This window comes from Camelus bactrianus, chromosome 20 (genome assembly GCF_048773025.1).
Source record: "Camelus bactrianus isolate YW-2024 breed Bactrian camel chromosome 20, ASM4877302v1, whole genome shotgun sequence".
NCBI lineage: Eukaryota > Metazoa > Chordata > Mammalia > Artiodactyla > Camelidae > Camelus > Camelus bactrianus.
In genome coordinates, this window is record NC_133558.1 from 17198194 (window position 1) to 17224140 (window position 25947).

Below are 25947 nucleotides of genomic sequence, written 5' to 3' on the forward strand. Positions count from 1 at the left end.
AAGGAAGATGGAAGTGACCTTGTCTGGATTTGAAGCATGAGGAAGATTTAACAAGCTTGATCTACTTGTCAGTGAAACAATGAAAGTTAAAAGTTAAACCACTGAGCCAATAAAATTCTCCACTTCGGCAACATAAGTGCCAAAATTTTGGGGTAATCATTTACCTCTGGGGATTAGGAAATTTTGAGAAGCTGAGAGAAATTTATTTGAATGGAATGAGGACCCTGCACTCCACCTCCCTCAGGTTAGCGTTCAGTTTTTTGCTCTTAATATTCTGCTTTTGAGATGATGGCAATGGGTTTTTTTTTCCATAGACAGTAGCTTAATTTGTTGTTTTGGGGTGGAGATTGTGGGGTTGGGGAAGATGACTCTTCTTTCCCTTGATAATTCTGAAAAATGAGAGAGGATGTCACTTATTCCTAAAAAAAAAAAAAAAAAAAAAAGAGCCCCAGAATGCCAGGGGAAACAACCTGAGAATCCAATCATCCAAACGGATGGCTGCAGAGAACTGGAGGCAAACCAGCAATTTTAAACTATCTTTTTTAGGGTTAATATCACCCAAATAGTAGAATTAGAGTAGATGACTTGCAGCTTAAGATTCATAAATTGGGCTTGTTTTTTGGGGGGTGCATTAATTAAAAAAAAACATTGATCACATCTATGGTGAGATACTAAGTGTAAACTCTGGCAGAGGAAGATTTTCATCAGCGCTAAAAAGATCAAATAATCAAAACAGACCAGATCTGTCCAATTAATTTATACTCGGGAAAGGAAAACAAAATGAAATCCCACTTGGCTTTGGAAAGTACTTAATGAGTAAGGAGTTTGGGGCAGAGAGCTTTTATTTGGGGGCTATGAGTAAGAGCTACAGTTTTTGTATGGAGGAAATGCTTAGTGCTGAGACCAGAGAGAGATAACATTAATAGCACTGCATGGTACCTTAAGGAAAAGTCTCATTCCACACTGAACTAGTGAATGGCAGAAGAGCAGGATATATCTAATGCAAAGGTAATTGACACAGAAACAGCCTTGGCCAGAGAAACTGACAGGAAATTGATATAAGAATGACCCGCCCAGTTTCTTTTCAGGTTCTTCCTCATTTACATGGTCTCTAAATAAATAAAGTTGATAACTTTCAAATTTATATTTCTACCTGGGCCCTCCGTCTCAAGCTACAGACTCATAGACACAAGGCCTACTGCACAGTCTTCCCTTCTGGGTCTAACAGGCACCTGAAATCCAACGTGTCCAAAGCAAAACTCTTGTTTTGCTTCTGGAAACCTGGTCTCCTCTAGCTCATTCGCCCATCTCCACTTAGCACAAAACCATTCACTCATTTGCTAAAGTCATAAATCTAGAAATCTTCAATGATCATTCCCGCCTTTTTCTCATCCCCCTATCCACCTCACTAGAAATTCTTCTTGGCTCTAGCTTCAAAACAGATCCTCAATTGGGTCTTTTGTGTCATGACCAGCATAACTCAGACAACATCAACTCTTGAATAGGTGACTACAACAGCCTTTTCCCAAGTTTCTTGGTTCTTAGTCTTGTCTCTTATAAACCACACACCCCACAGCAGCCAAGGTAAATCCAATCCCCTTACTCAGCCCATAGGACCCTACATGGTGTGGTCCCTGACTACCACTTTGATCTCCTCTCCCACTGGTAACCTCCTCACTCACTCTGCACTGGCCATGTTGGTCAAACTTGCTGGTCCCTTTGTCTGGAATGTTCTTGTTCAGAGCTGCTTCCTTCTCATCATTCCCACTGCAATTCAGATATAACTTTCTCATAAACCAGGTAAAGTAGTTAGATTTGGTAAAGTAATTGTCCTATTCTCAAGATGCTAATTACTTAGTCGCTGTCCCTGCTACTCTCATTTTCTTCATGGCAAATGTCACTGTTAACTTCTTTCTTTTCATTTTGTGACCATCCTGGAGACTTTGCTGGAGTTAACAAGGCAGTAGAAATTGGCAGTGGAGGAAGGTAGGACAAACTGATGCAGCTGGGGACAAGATGCTGGCATTATTGCTAGTTACTAGAAAAACTAGCAAATGCTTCTGTAATAATAAGTATAGAGAAGGGACAACTTAATGAGAACTAAGTTCTTCAGTCATAAATGAAAGAGAAAGAGCTAAGGTAGCAGAACATCCTATTTATGGGGTCAAAAAATATTTACTGAATCAATAAATGAACTAGTGGTCAGTGAACTCTTAGGCACTGGCACGCTAGAAGAGTCCTTATAGGTATAACCCTGTGGGAAAATGTTATTCTGAAAGCTGTGTCTTCAATTCCTGTGACTGCTATAATTCTATCAATTCAATTAATTGCCCTAAGGTGTAAACAGATATGATAAGCAAATTGCTTTTACAGCAGAAAATTCAGTCCCTTCTTATGACAGGTTTCTTTTCAGTTACCAGAGCCAATTTTGCCAATGAGCAATGATTTGGATTAATTCAACTTTCAGTGTGTTTCTGGATTCCAAGGTGGACTGGAGGGCTCTTTGTTCTATAATATTTGTGTTTTTGAACGATGTAATGCAGTAACTGTTCTGTTAGTTAACCACTACCAACTTTAAGTGAGACATGCACAGACATTATGTAATGTTTCCACTTACAGTTAAAAACAATATTATCAAGGAATCAGATATCTACTTGCTTCGATAATAATGAAAGTAGTACTCCATAGAGAGAAAGCAGAAACGATTTTATTTCACCAACAACTTCTGCCCTGCCCTACTTCCCTTTACATCTATACGGCCCCATAACTTTTCTGATTATTTTCAGAGAATAAAAAGTCCATTGGTTGTTTTCAGCCTCCGAATAATCTCATGTTATAACTGATAGCTCCAGTCTGATGAAAAGCACAAAACTTCAAACATCACCTAAAATTAGAGCTTCTCCCCATCTGCAGCTCGGGTTGAAGGAAGATGGTTCATTTGGTTTGACTTCTTAATTCTCTGTCTCTGTCAGCTCCTTCCCTCACCCTTCTTGCTAGCTGGGGCTTCTGATCCCTCTAGGGCTGGTGGTTAGGAAGATATGGGGTGGTCGGTAAGAGGCAGGAAATGTGGTTTTTTACTGGGACTCTTGTGACCTGGCATTGGTGCTTTCTGGGCTTGAGTGGGTGTTCAGTGCTAATCTTTTGGAGAGTTCTACACTGGGGACACCCATCGGTCTCCCCCATGTCACAGGTGATGCATGTCCACTGCTCAGCCCTTACTGTTCCTTCCTCAGCTGTTGGGCATACTTCAGTCAGTCCATCCCACTTTTTTGGGGTCATGTGGCCTCTCAAGACAGTTCTCTTGGGCAGGAATTTAGTAGGCTATAAACTGGACCTCTCCTGAGAAGTCTATATCTAATTCAGAAGGACCTGCAGGCCTTTGTCCAGGCATCTCTGCACTTGCTGCTGTGGGAGGTCTGTGTGCCATGGGCCTCTCTCTGCTCGGCAGCCCCAGGCTAATAGTCACAGCCCCATGCCCTTAGATTCTGAGGCATGTGTCACTCACCAGCCCCCTTTTCTCTCTCTCTCACACATACAGGCACACATACACACAACCTCCCGGGGACACAAGCTCTGGATGACCCCCTTGCAGGTAACCATCACCGTTTGATTTGAAATAATGGACGGTACCCTCTTCCCCTCTTTCACAGAGGCAGGGTGAATAAGTGATGGAGCATACTAGCAACTTTCTCTAAAGACATTCTCTCAGCTTCTTTATCTCAGTCAGTGTGTGCCCTCAGCTGCCTCGTCCTTCTCAAGTCTCTTCCATCACTTTGGAATGAAGCTTACTGTTTTCTTCTCAAAATAGGATAGCTTCAGTCAAACTGGAGTCGTAACAGCCCCATGTAAACATCCAGTTGTACCTGCACACACACTTTACCACACACGCATACACAGGTGTACACACTTCCTGAAGGTGTCAGTCAGGATGAAAGATTCCTACACTCCACACATTGTGACCCCAGTTTCTTCTGACAGCTTTCTGTTGTTGTAGTTTTAAATGTATTTTTAAATCACAGTAATTATTCACAAATGCATCATTGTTGTAATGCATTTAAACACCAGAGATCAAATTAAATTCCTGTGTGGCCACTCTTTCCCAAGGGACTGACCCTCTGCATTCCCTTCTATACAGATGACCAGTGTTATTAGATCCATGCATCTTAATTTGAAAACCAGAGCTCAGGACAATGTAGATGAGAGCTGTCATTGTCTCAGTATTGTAAATTTTCTTTTCATAATTTTCTATTCACTTATAAACACATAAATTACATAATGGAATATTATGTGTGGGTGTGTTTTACTTTATTATCTTGTACTTACTATTCTACAACTTGCTTTTTTCACCCAATATATCTTCTAAATCTTTATATGCTTTTTTATATATATACCCAATCAATTCTTTTTGATGACTGTATAGTATCCCCAAATTTACATGTACTTTTCTTAACTATTCAAATATTAATAATCATTAGTTGTTTCTGATATTTTACTTTTACAACTATTGTTACAAGGAGTGTCTTGGGACATACTCTTTATGTGGCTGTGCAGATGTCATGAAGCAGAAATACTAAGTGGAAGGATGCAGTTTGACAACCATAAACAACAGTTTATTTACTCACACTTTTGCCTAAACTTGGTGATGAAAGTCTCTTGCATATTTATGAAAGCTGACGGGTGAGAAATAGTAAGGCACTGTTCTTTTAACTTCCATGACCTTTGTAGTAAGGCAGAGTGCACTTCCCCCTGTTTGTTCTTCGTTTATATTTATGTATTGTTCTGATGGTTACCTACTCTTCACCCATTTTCCTGTATTTTTGTCTTTTTCTATTATCTTGAAGAAGTTTAAAAAGCACCACTCTCTTACTGGATTTCGTACTGAAATTTCTCCTTTTCTGTCAATGACTTTTATGGCAGCTATTGCTATATATAAGTCTTATGCTTTTTGTATCCTGCAGTATCCTTATGATATATCTAGATGTAGATTTAATTTCACTTCTCTGGTTTGAGACTCACTGTGATTCCTGAATCTAAGAAATCTTGAGTTTTATCTATTCTGAAAAAGTTTGATTCATTATTTCTTAAAGAGACATGAGAACACAGAACTGGAAAGAATATTACGATCTATTAAGGCAATCGAGGCCAGATCCCTCATTTTAGAGAAGCAGATACGTGACATTCCCAAAACCACACATCTGGATGGTGATCGAGTCTGGACAACAAACCAGGTCTCCTGAACCCAAATCTAACTCTTTTTCCACAAAATGTTTTCTCCTAATTCTTAGAAGAATTGGGGCCGTGCCACGTATGATATGGGACACTTCTCTCTGTATTCTTTTACTTCAGTAGGTAAACGCCAGTCCCTGAGAGAAGAGAACCAAAATGTCCACTACAGTAGAAGCTGAGGTCACAGGGGAAGGTATTGTCAATGATGGCAATTTAAACACAGCTCAAGCGCATACCTCCAGGAAAGGTAAAACCATGTACTGGGGTGTGGATAAAACTGGGATCTATGTCACCTCATCTTCCCTTTGGTAATATATAGCATCTTCTTGCTACAACTAATTGCCAAGAATTCTATATAGCTGTAAAGCATTTTTACTGAGAATTACTTCATTTCATGCAAGAAACCTTGAAGGACAGGTAGGTATCAAGATATTATTTATAGATAAAGAAAAAATTCAGAGTGGACGCTAAGTAGACAATACAGAAGCCAACCTTGGCTTTTCTGATTCTAAATAAGCATTCCATTAGATCTTTCTGCTCATATTAGATCCAGACCTGCCTCAGGGAGAAAGGCTTTTTCTTTATACCATATCATAGAAGTCAATTTTCCTCCTCCCTCTCAGGTATATTACGATGTAGTGCTTTTCTATAATATGTCATAAGGGAAACTGCTGAACACCTTATTTTACCCTAAACTCTTAATGACTTATAACTATGTATATTAATTCTCTTAAGGATGTAGGCTTTTCATAAGACAATGCCTTTAAAAAGTAAAACACTAACCAAGATGGAATGTTTTGCAAGACTCAACATTTTAGCCAGTATGTCTGCTGGGAAGTGAACATGTCTTAAGGAAAAGAGGATTCTCCTAATCTTACCCATCAAAGAGGAAATCCGGAGACATGCATTCAAACATTCCCCCTACAATTAACTACCATTTGATATGGAATGAATACTGCTCCATTGCCTCAGCTTCCCCTTCTGTAAAGTGGAAGAGTTTGTATCTCTAAAGATCTCATCCATTTCTAAATATTTAGGAGTCCACTGGACTATACACTATTAGCCAAATCCTCCTATCTTCTCTTTTTCTCTTAAAATCAGTAATACAGAGAACTTACATATAAAAATTTTCCATGGCACAATATAGCATATTGGGTAAGAGTACAGATTAGATGCCAGACTGCCTGTGTTTGCAGTCCTGATTTTGCATTTTATGAGCTGTGTGACCTTAGGCAAATTACTTAAACTTTCTGTGACTCAGTTTCCTTATTTGCAAAAGTGAGATGATAATAAGTGCATATACCTCACAGGATTTCCACGAGGATTAAATTAGTTATAATATGTAAACCATTTAGAACAATGCCTGGCACATAGTAAGCACTGTATAAACTTTAGCTCTCATTATTCTCTCTCACACAGTGTCCCCTCCTCCACCCACTTTTTGGCAGTCATTGGAACTCTCCATGATAATTTGTCAAGAGTGGGGCTCATATGGTCTTTCCAGTTTTTTCCACAGTCTTCTAGGGCACCCCACCCCACCATGCTGCTTAGTCCTCTGGTGACTACCCCTTAACCCCAGCCTGTTATTACATGTGGCATTATGCTAATAATATTAATCCTTTTTTGGCTATGTCTCCTCCCGCCTGATAAGGCAGGACCTCAACTACTCCTCAAAGTCCCACCTGGTTATTTTGTTGGATCTCCAAGTACTTTTCATAAGTGCTTATGAATAAACTTTGCTGGCTGTCCAACATCAGTTTTCCCCTCACCTCTCTTTCTCTGGTCCATACTCACTGAGCACTGCTGGGTCCTCTGTATCACACCCTCAGGACACTGCTGGGGCTTTCTCTCCATACTGGTACCCCTAAAGGCTACTGATATCTTTGCTGGTCATGGCTGTGCATCTAAGACACTCACTGAATCAAATCCAGGAGTTCCATGGCATGTGAGGAAATGCCCCCTCCCCCATTATATGTCACATCTGGCCATGTGGCCACATAATACAGTTGCTTATGCTCTTATACCTCTAGAGAAGCTGGGTGAAAAAAGCTGGACCTTCAGGTTCTGTTGGAAGATTCTTCTGTCTGTCAATCCCTGGAACTTACCAAGGGTATTGCTACACAACAGGGAGCAGTGCTGGCCACTTCAAGCGTTTGATCCCTTGCAGGAGCCAGGAAATGGGGCACCTACATGCCTTGAGGACAGCGATCACTTATTATACCTCTGGGATCTCTCTCCAGGGATATTCAGTCAGTCCTGCCAGCTGTTGTCAAACTAATGTATCTAGACTCAACCCCAGGGGTAACCCCAGAGTTCCCCTGGATTACTGGCAAATTCTGTGCAAGCCTAGATTACAGTATCAAGATGAAGTTTAAATACTTCTATAGTCTAACCTAGCCTACCTTTCAAGTCTCATCTCCTCCCAGTCTCTGAACATTTTAATCTGCCATGTTCCTTGGTTGTATATGGTACTGAAAGCCACCCCAGCTGCCCAAGACAGTCACTTGGGGATCATTTCCAACAACTTCTGTCTCTTACTATCAATATCCAATCAGTTGCAGCTTCCAGCCAATGCTCTGTCTAAATCCACTTCATTCCATTCTGGCTTTCATCAGCTCATCCCAGGACCCTGCCTGGAGAACTCTGCTTAATGCCTACTCTGACCAATTCCAATTCCACACATTCTTTAAGTCTCTGCTTGAGTAACGGTTCAGAGTGAGTTATTGGGCCCCTCACCTCGTAGGGGTACAGGTGTCCACCACATACCTACTGAATAACATTTGCTCTCTCGATATTGCTGCCTCACAGACAGACTGCAATCTCTTCCCACTTCCAGATTTAGGGAGGGTGGGAGAAAAGCATACCAATTTTAAGACTTTCTGTACCCTCTTGTTTCAGGCTTCTGTTCAGTCCGTCATGGGCTAGCCTTTATCATGCATTTCTGTAATTTTTCGATTTTAACCCAACAAATGAACATGAGCATTGCCATCCCAGCTATGGTGAACAACACAGCCCTGCCCAGCTTACCCAATGCCTCCACAGAAAAGCCACCCACTGAATCCCAGGATAACTGGAATGAAACTCTGAAGGAATTCAAGGTTGTGGTAAGTTTAAAGAGATTCTGGATACTTTCTTTGACTCAAATATTTTGAACTAAAGAATTATTTATTGAGCATTGGCTATATTCAAGGAATTATATTACACAAGAACATAATTTGTATCTGAAGTTTTATCGTGACTAAGTGCCTGTAAGTGTAACTAGGGACTAAATTAGAATGAAGGAAACAGATTTTTACCATTTAGTGAACACAAATTCTTCCCTTACTATGATGAAAATCATCACAAAATAAGTTTTACATATTTACGTCTACTTTCCCTTTCTTCCTTCACATATTTTTAAATTATCTTGTCTATGATGCTTTCTTCTCTACAGGCTTTCTTTTTTTATAAGCTCTCATATTTTAATTGGTCAGTTAATTGTGTAACTGAGGAACCTGTGGGAGGGGAAAGAGAATGTTGGGTATATGCTTAGGTTTTCTTGATAAAATTGGTAGATTGGAGGGCTTGGAGAGGGGTAAGAGGAAAGAGAACTGCCAATTATTTTCTTGCCTCTCAAGTACTCACAACAAAAACTGTCAACTCTCTAGCCAGAGATAAAAAGTGATATTCTCTTTGTCATCTAGGCTGCTATGTATGACTGGAGTCCTGAAATCCAGGGAATCATCCTCAGCTCACTCAACTTTGGCTCATTCTTGGCTCCAATCCCTAGTGTCTTTCTGGTTGAACTATTTGGAGCTAAGTACTTGACTGGTGCTGGCATATTTATTTCCTCAGTCCTGAACCTCTTCATTCCACTAGCAGCTGATACTGGAGTGACTTTGCTCATTGTCCTACGGGTCATCCAAGGCCTCGTTCAGGTACCAAGATGTTTTCTAAGTATGACTAGAACATAGATTCCAAAATGACCTCAGGTAGCCAAGAATCAACTGTTTTTCCAGGTTTTGGCATTAACATGTCAGTATTCAATCTGGGCCAGATGGGCTCCTCCAATGGAAAGGAGTCAACTCACCACCATTGCTCAATCAGGTAATTGATATCCTAATTTTCACCTTATGTGACCTGTCCAAGAGTACTCTGCAATGGCTTATCAACAGAAACCAAAACCTTATATCCTAACTGCTCTGTCTTCTTGCTCTAAGACAATATCCTACACTATCTTTCTTGAGCCTAAGCAAATGTTTTCTGGGCACCAAACATTCCTGCAAATGCTTTTAATTTCATTTTAGTCTCAGAACAATCTTACAATTCACTTACATATAACTATTTCCATTTCACCCATAAACGAATTTGAAACACAAATAGACTAATAACTTGTCCAAAATCACACAGCTACTAAGTAAAGGACCAGAATTTGAACTTTGTAGTCTGGGTTGCAACTCAGCTTTATGATGAAATCTATCTGTAAGAAGCATACGGAGTCCCAAGTCTGACTTTCTCACCCAGAACATCTTCTGTTTAGGGTCAGTGCTGGGCTGCTTCATCATCTTCCTTGCTGGTGGTCACATCTGCCAGACCATAGGATGGCCTTATGTCTTCTATATCTTCGGTGAGTTTGTGCTTTTCAAATCTCAGAATCTTGTTTTATGACAGAGACTGCTGGGCATGATTTCTGTGATGCAAGTCATCTATGGTTAACCAAATCCTAATAGATATAGATATTTATGTAGCTAAAGTTGATAATGTTCAGAGTTTATCATGTGAAACTTGCAAATGACATTTGAGTTTTAACATCCTGATTGCCTAAATAGAATAACCTGATGTCATTAAAGGCATCATAACAATCTTTCCTGCTTCTATATTAAATCCACAAAGGGGCTCAGAAGAATTTCTTTCATAAGATGTTGAAAATGTAATCTTGGTGGGGTTATATTTTTAGTTATGCTATTTATTTAATACATTCTTTTAAATTTCTCCCATTATTACTACAACCAGAAAATTGTGGAAATGTGACCTAATCATAGGCAAAATACCGATTGGAGGAGGGAATTAAACAGTAGAGGATGCAATTCAGAGCAGACCAATGTGAGGCTCAGGCATGGACGTAATATACAGAGGGATGCGGTGGAAAGGTTCCCAAGATATATGGAATGTTCCAGAGGCAAAATTCTACTACTTCACAATTTTGCCTTTAAGCAGCCCTGGGTGGGATCTTCCCAGATGCTGTCAGCTAATGCTTGTGTTTGTTTGATTTCTGAAACATTTCCTGGAATCCCATCTACAAACTGCCTAATTCCAGTGGGACCAGTAAATCCTGGTGTTTTTCATTAGAGGATAATATTCTTAGATCCAAGGTTCCTATAACATCAGGCCAATGCATTTGCTAGACAAAAATGTATAAAGATTGATTACTATAGCAGATCAACCTTTAAAGGCTCTGTCATGGAAACCTTAAAAGGGCAGGTCACAAAATTTTCAAGTAATGAGAGAGGCTTACTGTATTCCTGGTTTTGAGAAACAGTAAGCAGTATATACAAAATTAGAACTCATTAAACATTTGTTGAATCAATGTTAACATCCTCCGTCCTCAGTGTACAACAGTGCTCCTTTTCATATCTCTTACCCCCTTTTTGATTTTAAGTTCCTTGATGACAAAATTGTGTCTTTGGATTCTCATATTCTCAAAATCTAGCAGAATGCCTTGTGTATGGTGGCTGCTCTATATTTGTGAAGGGATGTATAAGTGACAAGCTAGCAAGTGAAGAGAACTTTCAAGACTTTCTTAAGAGTTTAAAAAGGGAATTTTTATATGAATCATATTTCCACTTAATACTAATAATGTTGAGTTGTCCACTACTGTAATCACGTATATATTAGAGAAAATATATTTGCTGAGGATTAATTTCATTCCATGTTTAAAAACTGAGTAATCAGCTGCACATATGTATTGCTGCTAATTCTTAAGTATTAGAGATGGATAAGAAAAAGTTTAATGATGACAGGAACTTTGCAGAAGCATGACCAACATGAAGGATGCTGGCTGATATCTCGACAGTGAGAGCATTTTCAAGCACATGGGTCAAACACACTAATAACTTGAACTTAAGACACAGCCTTAACAATGGTACATTTTAAAACCTCCCCAAACTCAGTGATTTAAAACAATAACCACTTAGTCTCTTCGTTTTGGGGGACAGCTGCCTTGGACAACGGGTGAGCTAGAACATGTTCTTCCTATATCGATGGCTAAGAATTGAGAGGACAAGGGGAAAAACACAGTGCTTCTTAAGGCCTAGGCTCTGAACTCCTCCATGTCACTGGCAAAAGTAAGTTTCATGGCCGAAGCCAAAGTCAATGGCAAGGAAGTACCCTCCACCTATGATAGATCTATGAAGGGATAGATGCAGGGAGGAGTGGAGTATTGGGGCCATTCTATCAACCACAGGAAACATCTCAGGGCAGAGTCAAAGTGGTAGAACTCCAATCCTGTGCTAAGTAGATCTTTTCCTAGGTGGAACTGGCTGCGCCTGTTCTTTTCTCTGGATTCTTCTCATTTATGACGACCCCGTGAATCATCCGTTTATCAGCACTAGTGAGAAGGAATACATCATCTTTTCACTGGCTCAAGAGGTACACTGGGGAACTCCTCTGCCATTTCCCTATGTCTGTCTGGATGCCTCAGAGGTGAAAAGTGCAGTAAAGAAAGCTCTTGTCTTCAGATGGAGGCGATATTGATATGTGCTTTCTTCCAGGATTCTCCACCAGGCTGGTCTCTTCCTATTAAGGATATGCTCAAATCCCTACCACTTTGGAGCATTCTCATCTTTCATTTCACTGATTACTGGCACTTTTTTCTCATAACAATGTACACACCAATATACATCAACTCTGTACTTCAAGCTAACATCAGAGATGTAAGTATAGAGAAAACTCATTCTGTTCTCCTGTTGCTTCATATATAACCCTTTCTCTCTCCTATGGTCACCAGGGATTAGGCCCAGCATCTTTATGTAGGAAACACAACCTGATTTACTTGAGTTCTGATTCACCTCAATGTATCCTACTGCTTATTGGGGCAGAGTGGTATGGCTTTAGGTCAACTTGACATTCATAAAATGTCATATGTTTTAAGGGACCTATGAGAACATCTTATGGTTTACTCATCTATAAAATAAACAGCTTGGACCAAGTGACAGTGAGATCCTTTATGCTGTTCGGATTATACACAACAAGGGATGGTCTCCTTTCCTTGCATTTTTTTTAATAGCATTTTAATTTAGGAGTTGAATTGATAATAACAGGAATCAACACTTTACAAACTATATAAAAAGGTAAAGAGTGAAAAATCTTACTCTCATTCCTGTCCTTAATCCGCTGTTTTCTCAGTCCATTCCACAGATAAATTTTTTCATTAATTTCTTATTATTCTTCCATTGTTTCTTTATGATAATGCAAGCATACATGAACGTATATTCTTATTTTGCCAACTTTTTTTTACACAAAACATTATATACTGTATATGTTGGTATTTTTTATATGCTGTACAATAGGGATCTTTTCCTATCAGTACGTGAGAAACTTGTTAAGCAACACTTGGGTTGTTTCCAATCATTCAGCAGTGCTGCAGTGAGAACCTTGTTCATTTGTCATACATTTGCACAACTATTTCTGTAAATTTCTATACATCTGAGTCAGGGGTAAAAGCAATATATAAATTTATATATATATTTATTGAAGTATAATTAATGTACAATATTACATTAGTTTCAGGGGTACAACATAGTGATTCAGTATTTTTAAAGTTATCGTAAAATATTGGTTATATTCCTTGTGTTGTACAATATATACTTGTAGCTTATTTGTTTTATACATAGTGCCTCTTAATTTTCTGCCCCTATCTTGCCCCCTCTTTTTCCTCTCCCCACTGGTTACTGCTACTTTGTTCTCTATATCTGTGTATGTGTTTCTGTTTTGTTATATTCATTCATTTTACATTTTAGATTTCACATATATGTGATAACATACATTATCTTTCTCTGACTGACTTATTTCACTAAGCATAATACCCTCTAGGTCCATCTATATTGTTGCAAATGGAAAAATTTCATTCTTTTTTGTGGCTGAGATTAATATTCCACTGTAAATATATATACAACTTCTATATCCATTCATCTGCTGATGGACACAGGTTGCTTCCATATCTTGGTTACTGTGAATAATGAAGCTATAAACATTGGGGTGAATGTATCTTTTCCAATTAGTGTTTTCATTTGCTTCGGATATACTGTCGAATTTGGTTTGCTAACATTTTGGTGAGAATATATGCTTCTGTGTTCATCAGAGATATTGGCCTATAATTTTCTTTTTTTTGTAGTGCCTTTGTCTAGTGTTGGTATCAGGGTAATAGTGAATGAAACTGAGATGCTACCTCCTCTTCAATTTTCTTGGAATAGTTTGAGAAAGATAGGTATTAGCCCCTCGTTATATGTTTGGTAGAATTCTCCTGTGAAGCTTTTCGGTCCTAGACTTTTGTTACTGGGAGTTTATTTATTTATTTTTTATTACAAATTCAATTTAGCTACCAGTGATTGGTCTGTTCTGATTGTCTATTCCTGGTTAAATCCATGTATGTTTCTAAAATGTGTCTATTTCTTCTAGGTTGTCCAATTTATTGGCATATAACTGTTCACAATATTCTCATATGATTTTTTTTTGTATCTCTGAGGTATTGGGTGTTATTTTTCCTCTTTCATTTCTTATTTTGTTTATTTGGGTCCTCTCTCTTTTCTTCTTACTGAGCTTAGCTAAATGTTTGTCAATTATGTTTATCCTTTCTTGATTTCATTGATCTTTTATATTGTTTTTCTATTTTATTTTTGGTCTCTTTTATTTCCTTTCTGATCTTTAGTATTTCCTTCCTTCTGCTGACTCTGGGCTTTGTTCTTTTTCTAATTCCTTTAGGTAGCAGGTTAGGTATTTTATTTGAGCTTTTTCTTGTTTCTTGAGGAAGGCCTGTATTGCTATAAACTTTGTTCTTTGAACTGCTTTTGCTGCATCCCATAGATTTTGGAGTGCTGTGTTTCCAGTTGCATTTGTCTCAAGGTATTTTCTGATTTCCTCTTTGATTTCTTCATTAACCTATTGGTTTTTTTGTTTTTTTTTTAGTAGCATGTTCTTTAGTGTCCACATGTTTGTGTTTTTCCTATTTTTCTTCCTGTAATTGATTTCTAGTTTCATACCACTGTGGTCAGAAAAAAATGCTTGATATAATTTCTATCCTCTTAAGTTTGTTAAAACTTGCTTTGTAGCCTGGCATGTGATTCATCCTGGAGAACATTTTATGTGCACTTGAAAAGAATGTGTATTCTGCTGCTTTTGGATGGAATGTCCTGTAAGTTCAACTGGTCTATTGTGTCATTTAAGACCATTGTTTCCTTCTTGATTTTCTGTCTGAATGATCTGCCCATTGATGTAAGGGAAGTGTTAAAGTCCCCTATTATTATTGTACTAGTGTCAATTTCTCTCTTTATGTCTTAATATTTGCTTAATATATTTAGGTCCTCTTATATTAGGTGCGTGTGTGTTAAAGAGTGTTATATCTTTTTGTATTGATCCTTTATCATTATATAATGCCCTTCTTTGTCTTTTATTATAGACTTTGTTTTAAAGTCTGTTTTGTTTCATATGAGTATTGCTACCTCTGCTTTTTTGTCATTTCCATTTGTAAGAAATATCTTCCTATCCTTTCAATCTGTATACATCTTTAGCTCTGAAGTGATTCTTTGTAAGCAGCATATAGATAGGGCTTGTTTTTTATTCTAGTTAGCCACTCTGTGCCTTTTGATTGGAGCATTCAGTCCATTGACATTTAAAGTGAGTACTGATAGGTATGTACTTACTGCCTTTTTGTTACTTTTTTTTACTGGTTGTTTTTAATAGTTCTTCTCTGTTCTTTTTCTTTTAGTTTATTCCCTTGTGATTTGATGAATTTTTTTTTTTTTACTGATATGCTTGTGTTACTTTCTCTCTTGTTTTTTTTTTTTTGTTGTTGTTTGTTTGTTTCTATTGTAGGTTTCTGATTTGTGATACCATGAGGTTAGTGTATGTTTACCTACATCTACTTGTTTTAAACTGGTAGTCATTTAACTGAAACGTGTTCTAAAATATCCACATTTTTACTCCCCTCCTCTGTATTTTGTGTTTTTGATGTCATATTTTACATCTTCATGTTTATCCCTTTACTGTTTATTTACAGTTGATTTTACAATTTGTGGTTTTTTAATCTTCATGCTAGCCTATGTAAGTGAATGATCCACAGGCTTTACTATCTATTTTCCTTTACTAGTGGGATTTCCTTTCCCATAGAGTCTTTCTTCTTGTTGTAGCTTTTTCTTTTCCACTGTGAGAAGATTCTTTAAAATTTTTAGGGTGTAGATTTAGTATTGATTAACTTTTTAGTTTTTCGCTTGTCTGAGAAGTTCTTTATCTCTCCTTCAATTCTAAATGATAATCTTGCTGAGTAGAGCATCCTAGGTTGCAGGTTTTCCTCTTTCAGCACTCTAAATATATCATGCCACTCCCTGCTGGTCTGCAGTTTCCACAGAATAATCAGCTGATAGTCTTAGGGAGGTTCCCTTATATGTGACTGTTTTTCTCTTGCAGCCTTTATAATGCTCTTTATCTTTAACTTTCACTGTTTTAATTGTGATATGTCTTTGTGTGAGTCTGGGTTCATCTTGTTTGGGACCCTCTGTGCTTCCTGTACCTGGATATCTGTCTCCTTCTTCGTATTTGGCAACTTTTTTAGCCATAGTTTTATCAAATACATTTTTGACCCTTTTATCTCTCTCTCTTTTCCTTTTGGGACTCCTATGGTGGGAATCATGGTTTGCTTAATGTTATCCTAGAGATCTCTTAAACTCTTCTCATTTAAAAAATTTGTTTTTCTTTTTGCAGCTCTGATTGAATGATTTCCATTATTCTCTCTTCCAGATTACATATGCATTCTTCTGTATCACTTAGCCTGCTATTCCTTTCAATGTGTTTTTCATTTCAGTTATTGTATTCCTCAGTTCTGGCTGGTTCTTTTTAATATTTTCTACTTCCTTGTTAAAATTCTGTGTTCATCTATTCATTTCTTTAATTCAGTTAGCATTCTTATTAATACTTTGAACTCTTATCTGGTACATTATTTCTCTTTCATTAGTTGTTTTTTTCAGGGGTTTTCTCTTGTTCTTTCATTTGAATTAAATTCCTCTGTCTCCTCATTTTGCTTAACTGTCTCTGTCTCTATGAAATTAGGTGAAACAGTTACCTATCCTGATCTTGGAGGGGCATCCTTTTGTGGAAGCATACCTATAGAGTCTGCATGGGTCCAGGATCTTTGGTAGGAGAGCTGGATCTGGTGTGAGGACGAGTTACTCTTCCCCCAGGGTGTGCTGACAGCTATCACTGGGGTAGGAGGTAGGGCTGGAGGCAGAAGGGTCAGAGCAAGAGCCAGTTGTGAACCAGGGCTTCTCTTTGGTTTGGTGGCCAACACCACACTATTCAGGTAAAGTGGGTCCCAAATTGCTGTCTTTTATTATTCTTTTGCTGTAAACTGTCCATTCGTATCCTATTTTTCTGATGGGTTTTGTTCTTTTCAATATCAATTTCCACATGATCTTTATATATGAAGACAGTATTAGTCTGTTTTTTTTCCACCTGAACTATAGGCATATTTTTCCTCAGGCACTAAAATTATATTGGCTCATTCCAGTAACTGGAATTTATATTAAAGGTGATGTGTATAAAAGAAACGCTATAGATGTAGACAATCAATCCAGGGATCAATCTGTGTCATGGTGGGGTTAGTGAGGCATGTACCTCACCTCAATTCTCATTCTCAGAGTGGGATCCTGTCAGCACTGCCCTTTGCTTCTGCCTCTATCTTCATTGTCCTTGAAGGTCTATTGGCAGACTTTCTCCTCTCCAGAAAGATCCTCAAACTCATTACCATCAGGAAACTCTTCACCACCATAGGTAAGAACCAAGGTGGATACAGGGGTGGATATGGGATGCACAGGGCAGCTTCCTATTCACTCTGTGTTTGTCCTCCTGCCCCAGGGGTTCTCTTTCCAGCTGCACTCTCTGTGTCCCTTTTTTGGGTCAGATCCAGCTTCAGCACCACTATGGTATTCTTGATGCTGTCTTCTGTCATCAAAAGCCTCATCCAATCAGGAGCCTTTGTCAGCTTCTTGGATATCGCTCCTCGGTAGGGATCCCTTTATCTAATCCTCACAGAAGCTCAGTTCAGGTCCAGCATCCCTAAACCTGCTCTGACACATGGGTAAAATGTGAGTGATATATACAATGGGTCACAAGAAATGTTACTACCAGCCCTACATCCAAATAATTCCTGGAAGGGACCCAAAGCTAGCCAACCACTTTAAGCTTAGTTTTTCCAGATGAAAATAGGAGTCAGTGGCCACACTTACAATTCAACCAGGGGAGAGTCTCACCAGTCTAGTTGGGGAATGCAGCAGTTACACAGGGCTGGGTCACCGAAAAGACTCATGAAACTTCACAGGGCATTCTCATGTAAGGCTTTAATAGAGGTAAAGGATACAGGATAGCAGGAGAAAAATTTACCTCTGATATAGACAAATATCAGAGATGACTAAGACTTCCAAACGTAGCTCCCAGGGACTGTCCACAGACTGTTCGTAGTCAATAGGACATACTTCATCTTCAGATAATGAACCACCAAGTTACATGGGAGATACTTTGGTCTCAGGGAAGCCAATGTTTCATCCAAAGAGGAGACTTTTATACCTAAAAACAAGGCTGAAAGATCAGGCTCCAGAGCAGAAGCCAAAAGAACATACAAACTAGGTGCCAACCACCAATCTGTATATTTTTTATAAAGAATGTTGACAAGTTAATGCAGATTGCCCCTTGGAAGTCCCAGAGAATTGCACTGGATTATATTAATCACTAGTCAGTACATTTCACTCAGGGTTGACCAAGGGTCCTCCAGGAATCTTCAGAGATAAGCACAGAGTTGCAAAGATCAGCTGAGATTAAACACTTGCTTACACAGGAATATTTTTTTCTCTCACTTTCTCTCTCCCTCCAGGTACAGTGCCTTACTCAGGGGACTAACACAAATATTTTCGTACATGGCGGGAGCCATCTCTCCCACTGTTGCTGGATTTCTCATTGAGCAGGTAAGGTCAAATTTCTGATGTGTATGATAGTCACAAGAATTACCTAGAAAGGTCATCTCTCATTCTTACCCTAGGCTCAACTTGTGCAGAGAAATTATCACATGCTTAGGATGTGGAGTGAGGGAGGATGGTCAATTGTATGAGTTTATGCTTTATGAGCTCTTAGAAGATGAATTTCTCATGCTAATCATCAAATTTTCTAGCAATATTCATGGCATTTCTTACATAGAATGGCCAACCATTTTGGTTTACCTGGGACTGAGGGTTTTTCCTGGGATGTGGGACTTCCAATCCTAAAACGTTGAAAATTCCAGGCAATTCAGAAAGAGTTGGTCACGCTATGTAGCAACCCAACAAATATTTACAGAACCAATGAGCGAGGCACTAAGCTTATGACAGAACGAAGAAGCAGCCTGCACCTTACATATATGCTCATCAGTGGTTAGTGCAGAAATTCCTCTAACCAGTATTGCTTGCATTGCATACTGTTTTTATATTCCTACAGCCTTCCAACCTGGGATAAACATTTAAAGTTGTCATAATAAACAAATTCATCTGATAACTCGAGCATTTCCTAAGAATCATACTGATACAGACTTTACATTAAGAAAGATGTATATGACATTCACCTGGGACTCATTCTTTCAATTTCCTGTGGTTTCCCCCAGCAAGTCAGGAAAATGAATGAAAGTAACAAAGAAAGGGTATTCTTTTTGATATCAAGTCCTTTCTTTCTTTTTTTTTTTTTTTTTTTTTTTTTTGAAGCTTCAGTTCTCTTCTGGCTACTGACTAACACACTGTCAGGAAATGACTGTTTAAAATGGAAATTCTCAACCTGCCCTTGTTTCCCTCATCACTCACTCACTCACTCATTCATCTCTTCATTCAGTCAATAAATACGCACTGAACATTAGCATGTGCCATGCACCATTTAAGTGAATAAAACAAAAATCCCTGTCCTTGTGAAGTTGATATTGTAGGAAAGGAACTCACAGAAAGTTAATGAACTAAACAAAAACATGGTACATTGAATGATGGTTAAGGGCTAAGAGAAGAATAAAGCAGGAGAGGAGAACGGGGCACATAAGAGGGGGTGGGAGTTCCATTTTAACTAGGGTGGTCAAGGAAGGGCTTATTGAAAAAGTAACATTAAGCAAGGACAGGAAGCAAGCAAATGAGCAAGACAAATGGCTATCAAGGGAGTAGGAACATTGCAACAGAGGGGAAGGCCAGGGCACCAGAAATTAACCTGTATATTCCAGAAACAACCAGAGACATAGTACGGGCAGAGTTGGGGGTGGGGGCAGTAGGACATAGTGCCGAGCCTTTCTGAACCAGGAAGAACGAGAACTAGGAGACTGTTAATAACTTTTAGTTTCCTACTTCCAGGATTCAGAGTTTGGCTGGAGAAATGTCTTCTTGCTTGCAGCTGTTGTGGGCATATCAGGCCTGGTTTTCTACCTCATCTTTGCCCAAGCAGAGGTGCAGGACTGGGCTAAAAGAAGGCATTCACCCACTTGTGAGCAAATCTAGTGATACCCCAGACACCAGTGCTTAGGTGTTCACTCTTTGCTCTTGTAGCCATTTCCCTTTCATGCCTGCTTAAATAATGAGCCTTTCAACTTGAATTGACTTTGTTTCCACTATCTTCTCAGAGGCCTTGGCTATGTCATACTGAATGTTCTGCCTGGAACGTTTATGGGGGATGGGGAGAGGAAGGTTAATTATTTGACTGTGAGCTCCTGAAAGCATAAGTGTGTCTGAATTTCTGTGTGTTCTCTACTCTTTTCACTGTTACTATGACATAAGAAGAAATATATATTTGGTCTATATCCCCAGTTTCTGGCACAGAGCTCCTAAAACCTTTGTAATTTCTGAGTGACAGGGATGATAGGAGCATCTTTTGTTAAAATATTTGGTCTTAGTCCCTTGTTCCTGACAGAAGAGCATCTAAGATCCTTGGACTCTCTGAAGGAATGAAAGTGTCTTTTTGGTATACTAGGACATGACTGGCGGCTGGGGGCTCTAGGTAGCTTCAGGATGGGGGATTGCTGCCAAAAAGACCAAGGTGTGATTAGAAGGCTGGAACTTTCAGCTCCATCATCCCATGTCCAGGGAGCAGAAACAGGCTAGAGATTTAGTTGTTCCTCAATGGCCAATGACTTAATCAATTATGCCTACACAATAAAACAGTGAGGTTCTGAGAACTTCTGGGTTGATGAGTGCATGGAGGGGCTGGGAGAGTGGTGCCCCTACAGAGGGCATGGAAGCCCTGCCTCTCTTCCCACATGGCTTGCCCTGTGCACCTCTTCCATTTGGCAGTTCTGGAGTTACACTCTTTCCTATGCAAACTGGTAAAAGTAGGGTAAGTTTTCTTGAGTTCTGAGTCATTCTAGCAAATTATCAAACCTGATGAGGGGGTTATAGGAACCCCCAATTCTGAGGCTAAATCAAACAGAAGTATGGGTACCTTGGGCACCCACTACTTTGATTGGTGTCTGGGTAATTACTGTCAGAATTGAATTAAACTGTAGGACAGCCAGTCAGGGTCCACAGAGAACTGGAGAACTGCTTGGTGTGGAGAAACCATACATCTGGTGTCAGAAGTATTGTGAGCAGAGAAACAATTTTCCTTCAATTATTCTGATAAAAGCATCAGAGGCTGGAGGGCAGTTTCTCACCAGAGCAAAAGAGGAAGCCAGAATCATGCAAGTAAAAACTTGCATCTTGGTAAACAGACATTGTCCAGTTTCCCCGTTACCCCTCAAACATTTGTTCATGCTGCCACTCACATCTCAGATGCCCTTCCTTTCTTCCTCTATTAGAATCTCACCTGCCTTCAGTGGCTCTCATCCAGCATTCATCTTGTTAACCTAACATGTCTTCCAAAAATGCATGTGAGACCTATGCTGACTTGACCCCATTTCAAATGTCTGGAGAGTGTGTATGGTGTATCTGCTTTCATTAAGCTTCCATGTGAGCAGCATGAGGGCCATGAAAAGGAGCAAAAACATTAAGCACTAAATAAACATTAATGAACATACAGCACGGGGCATGGCAGAGACTAAAGCCAGACATAGCTTTAGGGAGCTCAACATCTCAGGAGGGTGGATGACTTTTAATCAAAGTACCACACAAATGAACATGTAGTGGCTATGGAATGAAATAATGAGGACACCAGGCTATGAATGTGAATGATAAGGGCATATGCACGAGTCTGAGGGTGATGGAGGGCCCCGACTATGAAGTTTCAATAAGCTGAAATCTGAAGGGTGATAGTTAACTAATGCAGGAAATGGATGAAAAGAACATTCTAAGAAGAGGGTACAGAATAAGCAAAGGTTTGGTGGCAAGAGGGAGCAATCAGTTATGACCAGAGTACAGAGAATAAGGGAAGCCTTCACAAATTCATTGTGAGGAGGCTGTGGAAGTATGTAGAGTTGTGGCGTTCAGGACATGCTACCCCTAAATATGGCACTTTGGAATATTAGAGATCTTAAGCCAAAGTTTTTGAAAAACAGCAGAAGCAGGAAGGCCCCACTGACCTCTGTCCCTGGTCACAGAACTCCCATGTGGAAGATGCCCTCCCTTGTACCAGAAGGAAGGAAGACAGTCTTATCACCAGAGTCATGGAACTGGGGGCCAAGAAATCTGTACAAAGAAAACTTATTAAACTAAACTTTTTCTTTTTAGTCATTTCTTTACCACTTCCTACCCCTAGCCCAAACCCCTTTGTCTTGTCAACTCTTCACAAATTCATTGTTTCTTTGTCTACAAGATATAAATGCTTCCTGCTCTGGTCAATTCTTCAGGTCTTCATTTTCTTGTGAAAACTCCCTTATACATGTAAAAATTCAATAAAAGTTATATGCTTTTCCTCCTGTTAATCTGTCTTTTTTTTTTTTTTTTGTCAGTTTAATTTTCAGATCCAACCAGAGACCCTAAGAGGAACAGGGAAAACTTTTTCCTTCCCTATAAGAGCACACAGAGCACTGTGGGACTGGAGAGGTGTATTGATCTTTATCTGGAAATCAGTAGAAGTTGTAAGGAATCCACTAGAAGAACTATTGGAACTAATAAATGAGCTTAGCAAGGTTTCAGGATACAAGATCAATATAAATAAGTCATACTTCTATATATTTGCAATGAATAATTCAAAAATCAAACTAATCTCATTTAAAGTTGCATTAAAAATATACCACAACTTCTTTATCCAGTCATCTATCGATGGACATTAGGTTGCTTTCACATTTTGGTTATTGTAAATAGTGCTGCTATAAATATTAGGGTGCATGTATCTTTTCAAATTAGAGTTCCCTCTGGATATATGCCCAGGAGTGGGATTGCTGGATCATATGGTAAGTCTATTTTTAGTTTTTTTGAGGAATCGCCATACTGTTTTCCACAATGGCTGCACCAAAACTACATTCCCACCAGCAGTGTAGGAGGGTTCCCTTTTCTCCACACCCTCTCCAGCATTTATTGTCTGTGGACTTTTGAATGATGGCCATTCTTACTGATGTGAGGGGTGTAGTTTTGATTTGCATTTCTCTGATAATTAGCGATATTGAACATTTTTCTCATGTGCCTATTGGCCATTTGTATGTCTTCATTGGAGAACTGCTACTTTAGGTCTTCTGCCCATTTTTGGGTTGGGTTGTTTGTTTTTTGCTGTTGTTGTTATTAAGTTATTAATAAGCTGTTTATATATTCTGGAAATTAAGCCCTTGTCAATCGCATTATTTGCAAATATTTTCTCTCATTTCGTAGGTTGTCATTTTGTTTTGCTTATCATTTCCTTTGCTGTGCAAAAGCTTATAAGATTTATTAGGTCCCATTTGTTTATTTTTGCTTTTATTTCTATTGCCTGGGTAGACTGCCCTAGGAGAACATTGCTAAGATTTACGTCAGAGAATGTTTTGCCTATGTTTTCTTCTAGGAGGTTTATAGAGTCTTGTCTTATGTTTAAGTCTTTAAGCCATTTTGAGTTTATATTTGTGTATGGTGTGAGGGAATGTTCTACTTAGTGATAAAAAAAGAATAAAATAATGTCATTTGCAGCAACATAGATGGACCTGGAGATTGTCATTCTAAGTGAAGCAAGCCAGAAAGAGAAAGAAAAATATCATATGCTATCACTCTTATGTGGAATCTGAAGAAAAGAAAAAAGAGAACACTAACAACTAATCTACAAAAGAACAGACTTGCAGACATAGTAAACAATCTTATGGTTACCAGGGTAAATGGGGTAGTAAGGGGTAAATTTGGGAGTTTGAGATTTGCAAATGTTAACCACTATATATAAAATAGATAAAAAACAAATTTCTTCTGTGTAGCACAGGGAACTATATTCAACATCTTGTAATAACCTTTAATGAAAAAGAATATGAAAATGAATACATGTATATATATGCATGACTGGGACATTATGCTGTACACCAGAAATTGACACATGGTAACAGACTATACTTCAATAAAATATAAATAAAAATAAATAAATAAAATAAAAATAAAAATTGAGAAAAGAAGTTGCATAAAAAAGAATAAAATACTTAGGAATAAATTTAACAAAAGAAATGTAAGATTTATACTCTGAAAAATAAAAAACATTTTTGAAAGAAATTAAAGAAGATTTAAATGAGTGAAAAAGTCCAATGTTCATGGATTGGAAGACTTAATAGTGTTAAAATGGCAAACCTCCAGAAATTGATCCACAGATTCAATGTAATGTCTATTGGAATTCCCAGCTGATTTCTCTATGGAAATTGACAAACCGATTCTAAAATTAATATAGATATTCAAGGGACCCACAATAGCCAAAACAGTCTTGAAAAAGAAGAATAAAGTTGGAGAACTCACACTTCAAAGCTTTCTACAAAGCAACAGTAATCAAGATAGAGTGGTACTATTTTTGTTCTTTTTAGGATATGTTTGAGCTTATATGACTATCAGCTTAAAGTAAACAGGTATACTAATGGGTTAATATACTTGAAAAAACAGGGTAACCACAAGTTAAAAGCATACAATAGAGTCACAAAATCCAAAAAGAAACCAACTTTGAATTTAAACTTTTAGCGCCAGCCTGATGGGAAGGTGGAAACAGCAACCAGGTAAACAAGAAAATTGAAGAAATTCTACCTAAACCATGTTTGAAAAATTACAAGCTCAGGGAGAATTGGTCCTAGCCAAAGAAAAGTAATTAGAAAAGTCAAATATGTTAGGTATTTTGGAAGGGAAAAGAAGGCAGATAAAGAATATAGCATGCTAATGGAAAATGAGTATATTTTCACAGAAGATTTAATTAAGAGTGTAAGCACAACCCAAACTTAAATATTCCCTAAACCTTCTGAATTACTAGAGGCAGGCAAGGGGGCAGGAGGAGGAGCTTTCTTAAGGGAATATAACATAAAATGACAGAAAAAAATGAAGTATACTTGTAATTATAATAAACACAATTGGATTATGCTCATCCAACATAGACAACTCTGAGAGTGGGTAAAATCACTGAACCCAACTATCTACCCTTTGTAAGAAACATATACTAAGTGAAATGACCCCCTCCACTGCTTTTCTTTTTCCTTATAATTCATTTGTTAAAGAATCTGAGTCTTTTGACTGTAATATTTCCAAGGTTTGGAGTTGCTGATGATACCCTTAGGATTTAGTTTAACCTATTCTCTGTATTTGTTACCAAACGGTAGCTATATGCAGAGGCTTAATCACATTCAGTTTGATTTTCTTAGCAAGACCTTGGTGGCGGTGTGTTCTTTCATCAGGATGCACACAGTGTCTCTATGTGTTTTTGTGATGTTAACAGCTGTGGATGTACACAATGTCTGCATCTCTTAATTCACTGGGGTTTGCAAAATGGGGATGTTTCACATCTATCAATTCTTATTTATGTATTAGCTGAACTAATTCTACAGAGAGACATTTCTCCTACTGTTTATTTACCACTGATAGAGTTTGGAGAAGAAAGGCACAATATCAGATTTTCCTTTGAACCCTTTGTCTCCATCATTCACTTGAAAACCATTCTAGTCAGGATCACCTTTAAGGTAACTCTTCCCAAACCCATCAGTAAATTCTCAGACCTTATGTGATTTTACCCCTTGATAATATTTGCCACAGGTACTCATTCCCACCTTTTACACTTTTCTTCTGAGATACCACTGTTCTTCCCACTTCACCAAAGGCCCTTCCCAGTTTCCCTTGCAAGCTTCCCCTTTTCCTCCTCACTTTTAAATGTTAAAGAGGCCCAGACTCACAACTTTATACCTCTAGCCCCAACAGCTCCCCAGAATTCTAGAGCAGTGCATCTGCTGGGCTGCATGCCAGTCTCCATCAGGATGTCAGATAGTTTCAGACTTTATATGGTCCCCTCTTCTGCCTCAAACCTGCACCCCTTATTTTTTCCCATCTCAGTCAGCAGCACCACGGTTTGCTCAGGGGCCACCTTCAATTCCTCTCTCTCCTGTATCCCCAGTTTCAAAATCTGTCTTTAATCTGACCACTT

The 25947-nt window shown here is 38.6% G+C and overlaps 2 protein-coding genes across 11 annotated transcripts in view; one reads left to right on the plus strand and one right to left on the minus strand.

Annotated features, from left to right (window-relative positions):
* SLC17A1 (solute carrier family 17 member 1) overlaps positions 1-25947 on the minus strand; it is an 88723-nt gene that overhangs the window by 29841 nt on the left and 32935 nt on the right. The window contains exon 13 of one of the 4 annotated variants that reach the window (XM_074348199.1): positions 17796-18048. The exons of 1 other annotated variant lie outside the window; for it this stretch is intronic. The gene's annotated coding sequence lies outside the window, so the exon portion shown is untranslated. Of the gene's footprint in view, positions 1-17795; positions 18049-21974; positions 22083-25947 lie in introns of those variants that run through there. 2 more of the 4 variants (XM_010974222.3, XM_074348200.1) reach the window with 2 other exon arrangements.
* On the plus strand, positions 158-25946 carry SLC17A4 (solute carrier family 17 member 4). Of its 7 annotated transcripts, none has more exons than XM_074348196.1 (12): positions 158-244; positions 5347-5473; positions 8125-8330; positions 8910-9143; positions 9225-9312; positions 9746-9832; positions 11735-11853; positions 11976-12137; positions 17112-17244; positions 17329-17476; positions 18341-18431; positions 22346-25946. In XM_074348196.1, the coding sequence occupies exons 2-12, from the start codon at positions 5383-5385 to the stop codon at positions 22667-22669; spliced, it is 1683 nt and encodes a 560-aa protein (XP_074204297.1). In that variant the 5' UTR covers positions 158-244; positions 5347-5382; the 3' UTR covers positions 22670-25946. The 7 variants fall into 7 exon arrangements, with proteins under 7 accessions (XP_074204297.1, XP_010972523.2, XP_074204295.1 ...); XM_010974221.3 differs by lacking the exon at positions 22346-25946 and adding an exon at positions 19821-22137; XM_074348194.1 differs by having other exon boundaries at positions 17112-17476.